The sequence below is a fragment of the Lepidochelys olivacea genome (assembly GCF_965140295.1).
Source record: "Lepidochelys olivacea isolate rLepOli2 genome assembly, chromosome: 8".
Lineage (NCBI taxonomy): Eukaryota > Metazoa > Chordata > Testudines > Cheloniidae > Lepidochelys > Lepidochelys olivacea.
The window spans coordinates 109,017,343-109,035,492 of NC_140418.1; the positions used below are offsets into that span (position 1 = coordinate 109,017,343).

The 18,150-nt window shown below is 45.4% G+C and overlaps 1 protein-coding gene across 1 annotated transcript; it reads right to left on the reverse strand.

The window, feature by feature from the left end:
- Positions 1–205: 205 nt before the first annotated feature.
- Positions 206–18,140, reverse strand: CFAP144 (cilia and flagella associated protein 144). The gene is made up of 4 exons (XM_084635993.1): positions 17,871–18,140; positions 16,346–16,405; positions 2,840–2,943; positions 206–505 (listed from the first exon to the last, which is right to left on the reverse strand). Exons 1-4 carry the CDS (start codon positions 18,001–18,003, stop codon positions 395–397), a joined length of 408 nt encoding a protein of 135 aa, XP_084492119.1. The 5' UTR covers positions 18,004–18,140; the 3' UTR covers positions 206–394.
- Between the last annotated feature and the right edge of the window lie 10 nt (positions 18,141–18,150).

Below are 18,150 nucleotides of genomic sequence, written 5' to 3' on the forward strand. Positions count from 1 at the left end.
TGTCCCTCATTGTGACTGGGATTGGAGGATCCCCATGGCTCTTTCCACAGCTGCCTTTGGTAAAAGTGGGGAATTTAGCCTCCAGGTCAGACTTGTTAAATACTGGCTTTGCTACAGTCACAAGCCTGGAGCCTGTCAAAAAGGTAAAGCCTTTTGCAGGTTTTTAGTACATCCACTTGGATGAGAACAGTAAGAGACAAAAGCAGAACTTTCACATGGGTTTATTTCTGTAACAGCTGTCAGCTTCCAGGAGGTATGGCCCAGCTAGGGCGTCCTCCTCCCTTGCTTAGAAATCGACAGGGCTACCCATGGCAATGAAGAGATGGCAACATTGTTTAGAAACTCCAAACCACACAACTCTGCCTCGCACAGCAATGTTGCTACTACCACCCTACTACATGTTCTCGCTCTGCTCCTTCAGGCGCCACATGGCAGCCATGTACTTGGTGATCTCACTGTTCCGACATGGGAAGTACAGTCTGCGGTCAGTGCGGTCCACACTAGTCTGTGGAAGAGAAAATGGTCAAAGTGTGAGGAGTGTCTCCAGGAGATGTTCTCTTTGAGATCAAAGATGCAAGGAGTCAGTTGCTGCAATTCACTGCTGCATGACTGGATGACTATATGATTGATAAGGTAACTGAATCTCATATTTCATGTTATTGGCTGATCGCCACTAAGGTAAAAGTAATAGGATTTACCATACTGGCCATTGGTCCATCATATCTTCACTGTTGGATTACTACTGTACCCAGGTGCTCATATAAAGGAACCTTCATTTGTCTTTTGGTAACTGTACTTCTAAAGTAGTTTTGTAAAAATGGTCCTGAGAGTTCCTAGGTTTGTCTCTAACTCCAATTTAGATGTGCTCAATTCTAGATGTAATTTCTTTCCCCTTGCCCATTGCTGCTAGTCCTCCAACCTCAATCAACCACCTGAAAGTCACGCTGAGCTCTTTCTAGCTCAGGCATTGTCACCAGTGACTCTGACTCACCCGAGACACACCATAGCATTAATGTTTCTGGAGCTGGTACTAGTTGACAATTGTTTGATGCAGGAATGAGATCCCTCACCCCTTAGCTGCGTTTGTTGCCGAGCTAATGGTATAAAGGATAAAAACATGTCACTAAAGCCATCAGGAATGTGTGGAGGTCTTTGGAGTAAAGACTAAACTTTTTTTTTTTTGTGGCTGGTTGGAAGTACATTACCAATCAAGCCAGGAGTCAGTAGCAAGAAGCGATGAGTTGCACAGGGATGCAAGTTAGAGGTCAGCGTTTCTGTTGGCAGGGAGGCAGTGCAAGTCATGACTTGCTCTATATAAATCTCTGCAGGCAGAAATTGTTTCCCCTTGGTGCACTGTTTAGTGATAGCCTGTTTGCAGGTGTTATCCATCTAGGAACTAGCTAATTTTTGAAAGACTAAAGCACTCTACCCTACCCCATTGACTGCCTATCTGCTCTTTTCCCTTCTGAGTAGAAGGAGCGCTAAGAAATTGACCTATGGCAATCCTGTCTCTATTTTGAAACAAATACAATTATATCAGTTCTATGTTCCCTCAACTAAGTGGTTTCCAAGAAATTTATCAGAATTCTTCAGGCACTCTTGCTTTAGTGGAACCTCAGAAATCTCTGCTGGATCAGTCATGATTACTACTATCATTTGTCAGACGTTTTTAATTAACCCTTGTGTCACAAAATCTACATCTCTTCTCCAAGTATTTCCATGTTGATTCCTTATCATAAATCAGACTATATTTTCTGACTGGGATACACCTCTAATTTATTAGTAGTTTCATGATTCTTTCTTCCCACTTACCTAAAGGATACAGTCATACCACATTTACCTACAAACATTTGTAGCCTTATCTCCCATTAAATGTCACTTCATTAGTTGTTGCTCTTCAGTGAACTCCCGCCAACTTTATTAGCATCTGATACTTACGTTAGCAGAACTGAATGCAAATATTCTGGGTATGATTGCAGCAGATTGAGAGAGGGGGACTATCACTTCACCTCTGTACTCTGCAGTGCCTATGCCAGTTGGACCATACGCGTGGGCTCCGTGTGTGTTTTGGGGTGGAGCACTCACGGGGGGGAAAAATACTGGGTGCTCAGCATCCACCAGAAGCCCTGTGGACCAGCTCCTTCCCTGTCCTCCCAGTGATTCCTGCCCCCATGGCGATCAGCTGTTCAGCAGCATGCAGGAGGTGCTTAGGGGGGTGGGGAGGAAGAGCAAGTGCAGGAAGGGGTGGAGTGGGGGGGCGGAGCCTGAGGTGGAGCAGGGGTTGAGTGCCCCCTGAACTTGGAAAGTTGGCGCCTCTGAGTTGGACTGTATACTCCATCATATTCTACTAAACATTAATGTTCAATTTGCTACCCACTAGCACCTCAGTTCTTTCCCAACCATTCCAGTTTCCCAGGATGTTCTGTTCCATTGGTTATATTTGTTTCAAGTTTGTTCCGGGTTTATTCCTCAACCAGAGAAATGAGTTCAAAGGCTTACATTGAGCTGCTCCTTTTTATACTCTAGATCAGTGGTTCTTAACCTGGGGTGCAAGACATACCAGATTTTTTTAGAGGGTAAATCATCGAAAACACAAATTAAGCACAGGCACATAAGTACAACTATTTTGTTTCATCAAACCTATGTATTTATTAACATACATTTTTTAACAATTACTGTAATATCCAAACAAAAAATATATCTAGGTTTAAAGAACTGACCTACTTCAACGATTTTTTTATAAGGGGTGCAAGAACATACGATTTTTGATAATGGGTACAGGCTGCAGTAAAGATTAAGAACCACTGCTCTGGATAAAGCGTTTAGGGATCCTACTCACCAAGGGAGTATTGTTCCAGCCAATTTCCTGGCTCTCTGTCTGTGGCTCTGTATATTTCTTGGTTGGCTCCAGTGCAGCATGGTGAATAAGATTCAGAAACTTGGCTGTTGGATTGTGGGGGGGGGGGAAAACAGGTATGGGGAGAGGGCAGTATTTTAAACCAGAATAAAGGAACTAGATCAAATAATTAAGTGTTATGACACAAGGGAAGATTTGAACCTTATCCTGAGGAACTCATACTCTAAAAGAAATAGATGAGGCCAACAGTGAAGTCAGCTCTCTGTTTCTGCGCTTCTGTGAACGACCCTGTGAGGTGTCATGGTATATCTACTGTTTTTGTCAAACATACCCATACATCTTTCTAATTCTGTCATCCTTGTCTCCTGTACAACAGCCCCCTATCCTCACTCAGTCTGCTGCCAGCTACCACTCCCTATCCTGCCAATTGACATTGCTTAAGTTACTTGTAACCTGGTCCCTTACTATTCCAGTTCTTATTTCCTGATCTGTGACTTCAGGAAACCAGTTCCTACTTCTATTAACTTTTGTCTGTTTGTAAACTTGCCAGTGTCTTTTTTTTCCCCCAGGCTGCTCTCACTCTGTGTAAAGGCATGTGCATAGAGAGTTCTAGAATCAGAAATGTGGGGCTGGAAGGGACCTCAAGAGGTCATCAAGGCTGGCCTCCTGGAGATGGCAATAGTGACTGAAAAGTGCAAAACTCCCCTTTAACTAAAGTGGGGCTTGATTCTTCACTAGTCATCCGGTCATGTTATTTTTTGAGAGAAGTTACCATAGACGACAAAGGAGAAAGGATGCAGATCGGGATAAGTAAAGAACATGTCAGAGATCTTCTGACTAATATGAATGAATTAAAGTCAGCAAGGCCTGATGCTGTTCACCCCAGGCTGCTGAAGGAATTAGCTGAAGAAATCTCAGAGCTGCTTGCAATAATATTTGCAAACTCATTGATGATAGAAGTCCTGGAAGATTTGAGAAAGGCTAACATAGTTTTAATCTTTAAAAGGGGAAAAAGGAGGATCCAGGGAACTACAGACCAGTCAGCCTGACCTTGATCCCTGGAAACCTACTAGAGCAATGTATAAAACATTCAATTTGTGAATACCTGGAGGATGAAGGGGTAGCATCCAGCATGGATTTACTAAGAACAAATCATGGCAAACCAGCTTGATTTGCTTCTTTGACAGGTTAACTGATTTGGTGGATGGGGGAATGCGGTGGACATAATATACCTAGACTTTAGCAAGGCTTTTAACACAGTCCCACATGACATTCTGATAAGCAAGCTGGAGAAATGGGGGCTTGGCGGAACTACCATAAAGTGGATACATAATTGGCAAAGCAACCACAAACAGAGTATCAATGAAAATTTTAGATTGGAAGGAGGTCACAGGCATCTGTTCTGGGTCCAGTGTTATTTAACATCTTTATTAATGAACTGGAGGTAGGAATAGAGAGCACTGCTGAGAGGGATCTGGGAGTTGTGGTGGATCACAGCCTCAACATGAGTTGTCAATGCAATGCTGTTGTAGTTTTAGATTGCATTTGCTTTTTTGCATTAACAGAGGCAAAGCATGCAAGTCACAGGAGGTGGTAGTAATGCTTTACTTGGCACTGGTTTGGCCTCAGCTGGAGTACTATGTCCAATTTTGGTCACCAATGTATAGAAAGAAGGTAGAGAAACTGGAAAGGATTCAGAGGTGATTGACAAAGATGATCAAAAGGATGGAATGCAAACCATATGAGCAAAGGCTGAAGGACCTGGGAGTGTTTAGTTTGGAAAAGAGGAGATTAAGGGGCAACATGTTAGGGTTCCCTCCCCACTCTGAATTCTAGGGTACAGATGAGGGGACCTGCATGAAAGACCCCCTAAGCTTATTTCTACCAGCTTAGGTTAAAAACTTCTCCAAGGTACAAATCCTTCCTTGTCTTTGGATGTGTACTGCTACCACCACCAAGTGAGTTAGACAAAGATTCAAGAAAAGGACCACTTGGAGTTTCTGTTTCCCCAAAATATTCCCCCCAAACTCCTTCACCCCCTTTCCTGGGGAGGCTTGAGAATAATCTACCAACCAGATAGGTAAACAAGGTGAGCGCAGACCAGACCCTTGCATTTTTAGGACACTAAAAACCAATCAGATTCTTAAAAAACAGAACTTTATTATAAAGGAAAAAAAAGTAAAAGAAGCACTTCTGTAAATCAAGATGGAAGGTAATAAGACTTAACACAGAGGATTCCTCCCTAGGCAAAACTTCAAAGTTACAAAAAACAGGGATAAACCTCCCTCTTAGAGCAGGGAAAATTCACAAGCTAAAACAAAAGATAATCTAATGCATTCCTTGCTATTACAACTAATATTACAGCAATAGTAAGTATCAGTTCAGTAGGAGCTACATTACTTGCTTGGTCTGTCTCAGAGAGAACACACACAGAGCACAAAAACAAAGCCTCCCCCCCAGCTTTGAAAGTATCTTCTTTCCCCATTGATCCTTCTGGTCAGGTGCCAACTAAGTTAATTGAAGGGCTTTTGTATTACTGCATACATAAAGGTTGTTACCCTTCCCTTTATATTTATGACACAACATGATAGCAGTCTTCAAATACTTGAAACAGTGCCATAAAAGAGAGAGAAAAGTTATTCTGTTTTGCCACAGAGGGTAGGACAAGAAGCAATGGACTCAAATTAGGGCTGTCAAACTTAATCGCAAGATTAAAAAATTGATCAGTTTTTATGGCATTGTTTAAATAAATGATATTCTATTAATACTTTGGATATTTTCTACATTTTCAAATATATTGATTTCAATTACAACATAGAATAAAGTATATATGGCTCACTACATTTTATTACAAATAGTTGTACTGCAAAGATAAAATCGTATTTTTCAATTCACCTCCTGCAAGTACTGTAGTGCAATCTCTTTATCGTGAAGGTGAAACTTACAAATGTTTAAAAAAAAAAAAAATCTACAAAACTGCACTAAAAAATAAAGCAATGTAAAACTTTAGCGCCTACAAGTCCATTCAGTCCTAAGTCCTGTTCACTCCCTAAGACCAATAAGTTTGTTCACATTTACAGGGAATAATGCTGCCCACCTCTTATTTACAATGTCATCTGAAAGTGTGAACAAGCGTTTGCATAGCACTGTTGTAGCTGGCGTTGCAAGGTATTTACATGCCAGATATGCTAAACATTTGTATGCCCTTTCATGCTTTAACCACCCTTCCAGAGAACATGCTTCCATGCATGACTGTCATTAAAAAAAGTGTGTTTTTAATTAAATTTGTGACTGAACTCCTTGAGGGAGAATTAGGTCTCCTGCTCCATTGTTTTACCTGCATTCTGCCATATGGTCTCAGATGACAACCAAGCATATGTTGTTCAATTTAAGAACAATCACTGCAGATCTGACAAAATGCAAAGAAGGTACCAATATGAGATTTCTAAAGATAGCTACAGCACTCGACCCAAGGTTTAAGAATCTGAAGTGCCTTCCAAAATCTGAGAGGGATGAGGTGTGGAACATGCTGTCAGAAGACTTAAAAAAGCAACACTCTGATGCAGAAACTACAGAACCACCAAAAAAAGAAAATCATCCTTCTGCTTGGTGGCATCTGACTCAGATGATGAAAATGAATATGAGTCAGTCTGGACTGCTTTGGACCGTTATTGACCAGAATCTGTCATCAGCGTGAAAGCATGTCCCCTGAAATGGAGGTTGAAGCATGAATGTTTAGCATATCTGGCATGTAAATACCTCGCAACCCTGATGGAATTGGCATCGTTAGCACTACAAAAAGTAATTTTTATTCTGACATTCACACCTTCTTGTCAACTGTTGGGAATGGGGCACATCCACCCTGACTGAATCATTGACCCCCCCACTTGGTAAGGGCAAGTCCCATCTTTTCTTGTGCTGTATATTTATGCCTGCCTACTGTAATTTTCACTCCATATATCTGAAGAAGTGGGTCATAGCCCATGAAAGTTATGCTCTAATAAATTTGTTAGTCTTTAAGGTGCCACAAGACTCCTCATTGTTTTTACTAAGAAAAGTGTGTTAGTGCTTAACGGCCAAAGTCTTTCAAATGAAAATGAATCTACTGAATTTGCTTTGGAAAAATCCAGTGTGGATAGCTTAAAGGAGGCTTCTTTGTTAACTGATATTGGAAGTGAACAGTTTGTGTCTCAAGTTCAAAAGAGAGGCTGGAATCCTGGCTTTACACAGCAGAGCAACCTTGTAAATAAACCCATAGACACTTTGGATATATCTTATCTCTTAGAGCAGGTCTACACTACAGCGGGGATCGACACTCTGAGACTGATCCACCAGCACTAGATTTAGCACAGAGGTGGGCAAACTATGGCCTGTGGGACACATCCAGCCCACAGGACCCTCCTGCCCGGCCCCTGAGCTCCTGGCCTGCTGCCCGGCCCCTGAGCTCCTGGCCTGGAAGGCTAGCCCCTCCCCTGCTGTTCCACTCCCCCACAGCCTCAGCTCTCTGTGCCACAAGCACAATGCACTGGGTGACAGGGATGCAAGCTCTTGCTGGGCAATGCAGCTGAAGAGCTGCAGCCCAACCCAGCGCTCTGGGCTGCACGGTGGTGTGGCTGGCTCCAGCCAGGCAGCACAGCCGCCTGTCCTGGTGCTCTGTAGCGCCACCAGCCACCGGTGCTCCAGGCAGCACAGTAAGGAGGCAGGGAGCAGGGGGGGTTGGATAGAGGGCAGGGGAGTTTGGAATGGTGGTCAGGGGGCAGGGGTGTGGATAGGGGGCGGGGCGGTCAGAGGCCAAGGAACAGGGGGGTTGAATGGGGGTAGGGCCCCAGGGGGGCAGTCAGGAAAGAGATGGGGGGTTGGATGGGGCAGTCAGGGGCAGGGGTTCAGCCTCCCCTAACCAGCTCCATACAATTTCGGAAACTCGATATGGCCCTCAGGCCAAAAAGTTTGCCTGCCCCTGATTTAGTGGGTCTAGTAAAGACCTGCCAAATTGACAGCAGATCACTCTCCAGTCGACCTCTGTACTTCACCCTTGCCGAGAAGAGTAAGAATCATAGAATATTAAGGTTGGAAGGGACCTCAGGAGGTCATCTGGTCCAACCCCCTGTTCAAAGCAGGACCAATCCCCAACTAAATCTTCCCAGCCAGGGCTTTGTCAAGCCTGACCTTAAAAATATCTAAGGAAGGAGTAAGGTAAGTCAACAGGAGACTTTTTTTCCAGTCAACCCTCTACGTTATTCACGTAGCTGTAGTTGTGTAGCGTAGGTCAATTTACCGTGGTAGTGTAGACATAGCCTAAGTAAGCTCTGATGCATCTAATGCCTCATGAATGCAGAAATTGGTAGTTGAAAAGCAAAACTGCAATGATGATAGAAAACAATTATGTTTCTTTAAGGTGTGGTGTTCATGCAAACTACCTAGCTGACAAGGGAGGAAGAAAGTTGCCCATAGCTGCTGCCAGTAAGAACATAGCCAGCCAGACCATAGATTTTGGTATAACAGAAATTTCAAATTTCAACCCTCTAAATAGAGGAAAGGAGGAAAGCAAGTTAACCCTTGAAAAGTAAAATGCCCTTACAGACTTGCCTAACTCATCTCTAAAATACTAAAGTCCTGAGGATGTGGTTAAACTACAAGTCTACGTTAAGAAAATCCCTGAGGTAAAGAAAGAGCTAAAGGTTCAAAAGGGGTATTGAACAAACTGTCCTAAGAAACGGTCAATCTAAACAAAAGGCTCGGCATGACAAAAATAATTGTGATTGTACAATTTGAGATAGATTTTTTGTTAATATTAATGCTAATGTTAACTCTTGTAACTAGTTCATGGCTGATGCCAAAAACTGTAAAAATGTCTGTGTATGACTGATGGGAAAAATCCTCAAAACATACTGGAAATGTACATTATGATTATAATGTTTTGGTCAATAAGAACACACTTTGTATTAGCCTACTACTGTTGAGGTTTCACAGGTAATGCCTATACACAATCCTAAAACATTCCACAGCAGAAAAACTATTACAAGTTTGCAAAAAGAAAAGGAGTACTTGTGGCACCTTAGAGACTAACCAATTTATTTGAGCATGAGCTTTCGTGAGCTCATCGAAGTGAGCTGTAGCTCACGAAAGCTCATGCTCAAATAAATTGGTTAGTCTCTAAGGTGCCACAAGTACTCCTTTTCTTTTTGCGAATACAGACTAACACGGCTGTTACTCTGAAACCTATTACAAGTTTGGACTGCTGTGCAAGAAAGGAACTGCGGTACAACGCCTCACAGCCTTCATGGCTAAATAAAGTAAGTGCTCTCTGAAAAACATTGAGGTCTTTGTTAAGTTAACAGATAGGCTCAACCCTGAAATCACTAAAGTGTTTCACAAAGTATGGACTAAGTTGTCAGCTTGGGCCAAGGCATGTATCAATAATAATGGGGGAGGTTTAGATTGGATATTAGGAAAAACTTTTTCACTAAGAGGGTGGTGAAACACTGGAATGCGTTACCTAGGGAGGTGGTAGAATCTCCTTCCTTAGAGGTTTTTAAGGTCAGGCTTGACAAAGCCCTGGCTGGGATGATTTAACTGGGAATTGGTCCTGCTTTGAGCAGGGGGTTGGACTAGATGACCTTCTGGGGTCCCTTCCAACCCTGATATTCTATGATTCTATGAATTTGGCCTTTCAAAGAACTCAATATAAACACAGCTCATATCAATATGGGACTCCCATGCACAGCATGGTGAGTTGGCACTCAGGGTTCCAGCCCTACTGGGGGGAAACGAAGCTCAGGGCTTCTGACCTGCAGCGCCGAGATTTGCCGCAGGACGGATGAAATTAAGCAACGGGCTAGATCTGGCCCATACGTTCTCCACCCCTGCCGTAACCCATCCACCCACACCTGAACCTCCTGCCCCTGCATCAGTCCAGCTTCCCCAACCATGCCCTAGGCCCACCCAGTCTGCCCTCCTCCATACAAGGGACTCTTCCCCCCCACCATATGCACTATGGCCAACCCCATACAGGGGTGATGTGTACCTTAACTATTCACTTCCTGCATTTCTGATGTTTAAATCTGCATTACCTTCAGGCTCCGTCCCCAGATCCCAGCTCACACGTTAAGTAAGATGGGGCTCGGACACCTGCTGAGGGAAGGGCCCCTCATATTCCAGCTCCCGTGGAGGGGCAGGGTGGGGAACTTGGACAAAGCAAGAGGGACAGGGCTCCCCAGATCCCAGGACACAGAGGCCAGGGAGAGGAGCTCAGATCTTTGCAGAGGGATAAGGCTCCCCTAGATCTCAGCACCCGTGGAAGGGGAGAATTCAGAGCTAACAAGCCACTCCCTAACCCCCGCCCCAACTTCCTCTGCTACTCCTCACATTGCCCAATCCTTTCTATCCTCTCCTTTTTCCCACTCCTTCTTCCCAGAGTTCCCCAACCTCTTTTCTCTCCCCTATCACCTATCTCCATAATATCCCTGTCAAGGTTCCTCCCCCACTCTGAACTCTAGGGTACAGATGTGGGGACCTGCATGAAAAACCTCCTAAGCTTATCTTTACCAGCTTAGGTCAAAACTTCCCCAAAGTACAAAATATTCCACCCGTTGTCCTTGGACTGGCCGCTACCACCACCAAACTAATACTGGTTACTGGGGAAGAGCTGTTTGGACGCGTCTTTCCCCCCAAAATACTTCCCAAAACCTTGCACCCCACTTCCTGGACAAGGTTTGGTAAAAAGCCTCACCTATTTGCCTAGGTGACTACAGACCCAGACCCTTGGATCTTAAGAACAATGAACAATCCTCCCAACACTTGCACCCCCCTCTTTCCTGGGAAATGTTGGATAAAAAGCCTCACCAATTTGCATAGGTGACCACAGACCCAAACCCTTGGATCTGAGAACAATGAAAAAGCATTCAGTTTCTTACAAGAAGACTTTTAATAAAAATAGAAGTAAATAGAAATGAAGAAATCCCCCCTGCAAAATCAGGATGGTAGATATCTTACAGGGTAATTAGATTCAAAAACATAGAGAACCCCTCTAGGCAAAACCTTAAGTTACAAAAAAGATATACAGACAGAAATAGTTATTCTATTCAGCACAATTCTTTCTCAGCCATTTAAAGAAATCATAATCTAACACATACCTAGCTAGATTACTTACTAAAAGTTCTAAGACTCCATTCCTGGTCTATCCCCGGCAGAAAACCAGCATATAGACAGACACGCAGACCCTTTGTTTCTCTCCCTCCTCCCAGCTTTTGAAAGTATCTTGTCTCCTCATTGGTCATTTTGGTCAGGTGCCAGCGAGGTTACCTTTAGCTTCTTAACCCTTTACAGGTGAGAGGAGCTTTCCCCTGGCCAGGAGGGATTTCAAGGGGGTTTACCCTTCCCTTTATATTTATGACAATCCCCATCCCTCAACACAGACCCAAAGTCCTCTCCCCCTATTCCAGACTACTCTTCCCACACCTAATCACCTTCCCTTCCCAGCAAGCATTCACATGTGTAATTTATTTTCTTTTCAGGAATAGTTAAAGCACATTCTGAATTATATGCTATACTAAGATTACATGTCTCCAACATTCAAACAAACAAACAAACAAAAAAACCACTTGACAGAGAGGACTTTACCAGAATGTTTACAGTTCATTCTCAGATTTCTGTCCAGAGTAGGTTTCAAACTTCAAAGTTGCAAGAATCTGTGCACTATGAAATGCTTTTTTTCAGGGGGCTTTATCTTGGGAATACCTTGCTCAATCCCCAGTTTGGACCACTAACCCTACATTATACTCCTATGCGGCATAGCAAATTTCAAGACAGTCCATTTAAAGGTGGATTTTAGAGCACTTGGAAAAGTCATCCTTTAAAAACAAAGCATTCTCTAACCTTAATTATAGAAGAGGTGGTGCACTGCTATAGTATTGTATAAAATTAATCATCAGCAACTACTGCTGTATCCAGATCCCTAGCACAGGATAATGCTGATGTGGGGCACTTTTTCTTTTGTTTTTTTTAAAAAGGAAAGACAGATGGAAGGGGCTCTACACATCCATCTGCAGCATGAGAGGTTTGGAGAGGTGTGAAGTTGCCCATCATCTTGGAGCTTGTCTATTGTGCGCGTTTTCATGCCATAGAGGGTGTAATTTCTAAAGTACACCATGGAAATGAATGCAGCCTGAAACAAATAGCTCTAAGATATGTGAACTGCCCCTCCAGCCCCCAGCACACACCCAGGAGGGGAGAATGTAGGGCTGACAGGTGCTCCGTGCTTCAATCTCTCTCACATGCCCTACCACCATGTCATCCTTCATCGCTGCCTTACACACACACACCTTACCTGAGCCTTCAACTCCTTCCCCTCCTGCCCTTTATTCCCCTCCCTTTAATCCACATTTTCCTCAGTTGGGCTCCAAGCTCCTGTTCTTTCCCACCCCTCTGCTCTAAGCATATGCATGTGTAATTTGTTGTCTTTTCAAAAATAGTTTGATCACCTTCTGAATTTCATTACATTCTTTCCCACACAGCTCCCCTCCCTCCCACCCCTCCCCAAAAGCATGTTTTTATTTCTGATGTCTGCCCAAGGGTGGATTTGGATTTACAGTGGCTGTGTGTTGCTCAAGTTCAATGGCCACAACATTTGCCCTTAAGTCACATGGGTCCTGTGAGTTGTGGCTGGCTGTGAAGCCTCTTGTGCTCTCTGCCCATATGCAGTGTAATCAATTCAGTGTATTAGCTTTAGGAATGTTAAGCCTGAACTTAAATTGAGAGCCTTACTCTGTCTAATTTTCTGAATTTTGCTCCCCCAAAGGCTTAGGGGAGGAATGCATTCTCTACAGGGTAACTCACAAGCAAGTGAGACCATTCTGCCAGGCTTCCAGTTGAAACTAGACAAATTCAGATGGAAAGAATGATTTTTGACAGAGAGAGAAATTAACCATTGGAACAATTTACCAAGGGTCGAAGGATTTTCCATCACTGACAATTTTCAAATCAAGATTGGCTGAAAAGACCTGCTCTAGAAATTATTCCTGCCTTATACAGGAGTTCAGAATAAATTATCGCATGGTCCCTTCTGGCCTTAGAATCTATGAATAATAATTAGTCCATAAAAATGTTAAACATTACCACATACATAGTTAAGCAATCAAGTCAGGATATAGCAGTTAGTTGCATATAAACATCTTAATTCTGTACCCTTGTGCATAGGCTTTGACAAACTAATCACATGCTATTTATGTGTATATAAATCTCCCCATTGTGTTTTCCACTGAATGCATCCGATGAAGTGAGCTGTAGCTCACGAAAGCTTATGCTCAAATAAATTTGTTAGTCTCTAAGGTGCCACGAGTACTCCTTTTCTTTTTGTCAATCTAGTTCACCCAAATAAGAATTTTGACTATCAGCATTGATTAAGTTATACAGTAACAACATACCCACCAAATTTCTCTGACTGGCATTTTAAAGCTATACCTTGATACTGACCTCAGCAACATTCCCATCTATGTGCAATCGTTAGCGGTGTTATATGTACATGTGGAAAGTCTGAGGTTAGCAAGTCTGCCAAAAGATACACCTTTCCTGGCCAAATGTGGCTCGGCTGAGGCCTGCCTCAGTTTCACCTTAATTTGGTCTCCCTTTAAAAATGTCAACACAGGCCAGCTATTCAAAACATTCCCGCTTCTTAGGTACAATTTATTATATCTTTCAAAAGAAAAAAGATGATGATGTTGTGAGCTGTAGCTCACGAAAGCTCATGCTCAAATAAATTGGTTAGTCTCTAAGGTGCCACAAGTACTCCTTTTCTTTTTGCGAATACAGACTAACACGGCTGTTACTCTGAAACCTTTCAAAAGAAAGTCTTTCCAAAGAAAACTCAAACCTTCAAAGTCATCATCCCTGTTTCAACTGGGCCCAGTTCCTCTTCCTCTCTTTAATAATTAATTTCTTTCACCCCAGTCCCAACCTAGGCACAGCCTCTCCTCTCTGAGGGTCTGTCTTCCTGCTTTCCCAGCACCGCTTGCCTAAAGACTGGACTTCTCCACAGGCCTTCCCAGCTGGTGCTTTCCCTCTGCTGACTCGAGGCCCTGTGGTGCCCTCCTTAGTCTCTGAAGTTCAAACTTCTCAAAGGCAGCACTATATGGAAAAAAAATAAAGGGAGTTGTGACACTTGTCTCATGTCTGCTGGGCTCTTAAAGACAGAGAGGTGCATCAGAAAGTTCACCAAGACATCATGAATGCCTGGTAGGGGAGGAGGACTGTATGGGGTGTAGCATGGGAGGGCTCTATAAGGGATGTTACCGAGGTGGGGAGAGGGGGGCTCTAAGGGGTGGTACTGGGGACTCCTAGGGGCCCTGCTGGCAGTGACACCAAGGCAGGAGTACCAGATACCGCCACGGGTGGAGGCATTCTAGCTGGGATGGGTGTAGCCCCTGGGTGGTTTCGAGGCTCGGTGGGGCCGTAGGAGACCAGGAGGGGACTGGGTGCGCTGCCGTGTGTGTGTGTGGGGGGGTGTTCTGATCCCAGAAACAGCACAGCGAAGTCGCACAGTCGCAGTGTGGCACTGCGTGCCAGAAGATGATGCTCATCAAGGGAATTGTGAGTCAGGGGCTGGGGAGTGCCGTGCAAGTGAAGAGGGGCAAGCCTCCAACCCTGCTCCCCAGTGGGTGGAACAAGCCCCTGACCCCGCTCCCCAGTGGGAGCTTAAGGGCCGGATAAAAGTGTCTCACGGGCCAGAAGCAGCCCGCGGGCCATAGTTTTCCCACTCCTGTGCTAAACTATTCGGGGGTAAAATATCCAAAGGCGCACACATTAGCCGCTATTATACTGCTTGGATAATTCCTTTGTCCTGGGCCCAGGGTCATACAATCTTCTCCTCCGCACCACTTCAAGGCACTAAAATGTTATGCAACATTATCCTTTCCAGTTAATCCAACTGGAAAATAAGAACTGTTACAGGTACACTGTCTTGTTCATAGGTTTCAGAGTAGCAACCATGTTAGTCTGTAGCTGCAAAAAGAAAAGGAGGACTTGTGGCACCTTAGAGACTAACCAATTTATTTGAGCATAAGCTTTTGTGAGCTACAGCTCACTTCATCGGATACGTGTAGCTTTTGACACGGTCTCCCACAATATTCTTGCAAGCAGGTTAAAGAAGCATGGGCTGGATGAATGGACTATAAGGTGGATAGAAAGTTGGCTAGATTGTCGGGCTCAACAGGTAGTGATCAATGGCTCCATGTCTAGTTGGCAGCTGGTATCAAGTGGAGTGCCCCAAGGGTCGGTCCTCGGGCTGGTTTTGTTCAATGTCTTCATAAATGACCTGGAGGATGGTGTGGATTGCACCCTCAGCAAGTTTGCAGATGACACTAAACTGAAAGGAGAGGTAGATGTGCTGGAGGGTAGGGATCGGATACAGAGGGCCCTAGACAAATTGGAGGATTGGGCCAAAAGAAATCTGATGAGGTTCAACAAGCACAAGTGCAGAGTCCTGCAATTAGGACGGAAGAATCCCATGCACCGCTATAGACTAGGGACCGAATGGCTCAGCAGCAGTTCTGCAGAAAAGGACCTAGGGGTTACAGTGGAGGAGAAGCTGGATATGAGTCAACAGTGTGCCCTTGTTGCCAAGAAGGCCAATGCATTTTGGGATGTATAGGTAGGGGCATTGCCAGCAGATCGAGGGACGTGATCATTCCCCTCTATTCGACATTGGTGAGGCCTCATCTGGAGTACTGTGTCCAGTTTTGGGCCCCACACTACAAGAAGGATGTGAAAAAATTGGAAAGAGTCCAGCGGAGGGCAACAAAAATGATTAGGGGACTGGAACACATGACTTATGAGGAGAGGCTCAAAGAACTGGGATTGTTTAGTCTGCGGAAGAGAAGAATGAGGGGGGATTTGATAGCTGCTTTCAACTACCTGAAAGGGGGTTCCAAAGAGGATGGCTCTAGACTGTTCTTAGTGGTAGCTGATGACAGAACAAGGAGTAATGGTCTCAAGTTGCAGTGGGGGAGATTTAGGTTGGATATTAGGAAAAACTTTTTCACTAGGAGGGTGGTGAAACACTGGAATGCGTTACCTAGGGAGGTGGTGGAATCTCCATCCTTAGATATTTTTAAGGTCAGGCTTGACAAAGCCCTGGCTGGGATGATTTAGTTGTGGATTGGTCCTGCTTTGAGCAGGGGGTTGGACTAGATGACCTCCTGAGATCCCTTCTACCCCTGATATTCTATGATTCTCTGAAATAAATTGGTTAGTCTCTAAGGTGCCACAAGAATCCTTTTCTGTCTTGTTCATAGTTGCTGTGCAGCTACCACCTTGCATTTCCAGTGTTTCTAATCTTTTTCAGGAGTCTTTTTTAACTGCCCAATAAAGTTCAATTTTTTTCACATACATGCTTTATTTTATTTTACAAAATGGAAATGATTTCTAATCGGTCTCATTTATCTGATAATTACTTCCTTATCTAATTATCTCAACAGCTGTTCAGAAGCTACTTACCATCCGCAGGCTCTTCTATGTTATCATGCCAAGACATTGGCTTCCTGGTGATCGTGTGAACTGGGGAGAAATGTGATGATGCAGGTGAGTTGGTATTATGGAATCAATATTACAGGCAGTTTCAGGTAAAGCACTAGCTCCCGCTATCCTGTCTTCTGCCAGCTCACTTAGGCTGTTAAGGAGAAGAGAGACTACAGATTGGAAAAGGAGCACTGGTTAATGTCGTCACAATTCCTGGGAACTGAAGGGAATCAGCTTTGGCACCATGGGACCCTGGCACTAGGTGTTTGTGAGCAGAGAGCAGAGTTCATCCACCAATTTGTCAGGTTCCTAAACTGTGACCTGCAGGCCGCTTGCTGGAAGAGCACAGAGTTCTGGCTGACTACATAGGGCTAGTTCCTCCTTGTTTCTAGCTGCTAAATAGCATTTAAACCCCAACACATATACAAATCCAAACATTACTTTCCCATGTCAGTATGGGCAGTGGGTATAAGAGGCTTGGGGAGACTAAGCCTCTCCAAACGGGGCAAGAAATGCCAGACACAGTGCACCTCCCCTTGGAGGAGCAGTGACCCACTGCCTTTGGAGCACTGCCTCTGGAAGCTCCAGAGAAGTGGGGGAGCCATTGGTGCTCTGACTATGACCCCGCCCACATGCTGCCCCGAAGCCCCACTCCCATGGGGCCTCTTTGCCCTGAGGCCCTGCGCTCGCCCCCCTCTGCCCCCCCCCCGCACCTGCTGCTTGCACCTCTCCATGGGAGGAGGTGGAGACGTGCGGGCGGGGCAGGAGGCAGGGCCACAGTCCAGACACCCTCACACTTCTAGGGAGCTTCTGGCACTTGCACCCAGCCTCCCCAAACACAAGAGTCACGCACTACTTATGCATGTCAACAATTGCTGTAGTTGCCACAAGGATATTACATGACTGTGAATAGGAGGAAACTGGAGCCTGGCTAGCGGATAGGGAGGACCTTCTGTCTAGGGCCTCCATCCCATCTTGCCCCAGTTTTGTGACCCCAGGCCACCACTGCCAGTTCCAGACCTGCTCCCATATACCCCAATCTTAAACTGGCCACGTGGGCTGCCTCACAACTTCAAGTTATCCATACCCTGGGCCCTGTCTCTCGTGTCTGAGTGAGTCGGCCATGTTCACCAAGCACTGTCTACCCCAAGAGAGCAGACTGGCCCCCCCGACCCCCCGATCCACTTGGTGGAGTCAATCCCTTACTCTGTCATGGCCCTCCTACATGTTGCCCCGTTGCCTCCCCCCTCCCGTCTCGCCTCGTTTGAGGGGGTGGCCCCCTTGCCTCCCCCCTCCCGTCTCGCCTCGTTTGAGGGGGTGGCCCCCTTGCCTCCCCCCTCCCGTCTCGCCTCGTTTGAGGGGGTGGCCCCCTTGCCTCCCCCCTCCCGTCTCGCCTCGTTTGAGGGGGTGGCCCCCTTGCCTCCCCCCGTTCTCAAAGGGGATTTGTACTCCCCCATCCGGTCTCACTCTGTTTCAGCGGGTAGGCCGCTTTCTCCCGCCTCACCCCGTTTGAGGGGGTTGACCCCGTACTCCGTGTGCAGTTTCTGGCACCGTAGCTCCTTCCGGACGGTCTCGCAGAAAATCTGGTTTTGATGCACCAGGTCGGGCGGCTCCTTCTCGCGGCCCCGCGCCGCCATGGCCGGCCCCGCTCCCGGGAAGCTGGGAACGCGGCGCGGCGAATTCTCAGCGACTACGTTTGTTTCATTCTTGTTTCCTAGCAACGGCGCTTCGCCCCGATCCTTGGTCGGACGCAGAGGACTCGCTGATTAGTACGGTTCAGACCA

Bases quoted from the DNA above. Each gene is read 5' to 3' on its own strand.
- CFAP144 (XM_084635993.1), bottom strand. From the start codon at position 18,003: ATGGCGGCGCGGGGCCGCGAGAAGGAGCCGCCCGACCTGGTGCATCAA. The intron at 16,406-17,870 runs GTGAGGCGGGAG...ATTTCTCCCCAG, and splicing joins GGTCAACCCCCTCAAACGGG to TTCACACGATCACCAGGAAG. The intron at 2,944-16,345 runs GTAAGTAGCTTC...ACAATCCAACAG, and splicing joins CATAGAAGAGCCTGCGGATG to CCAAGTTTCTGAATCTTATT.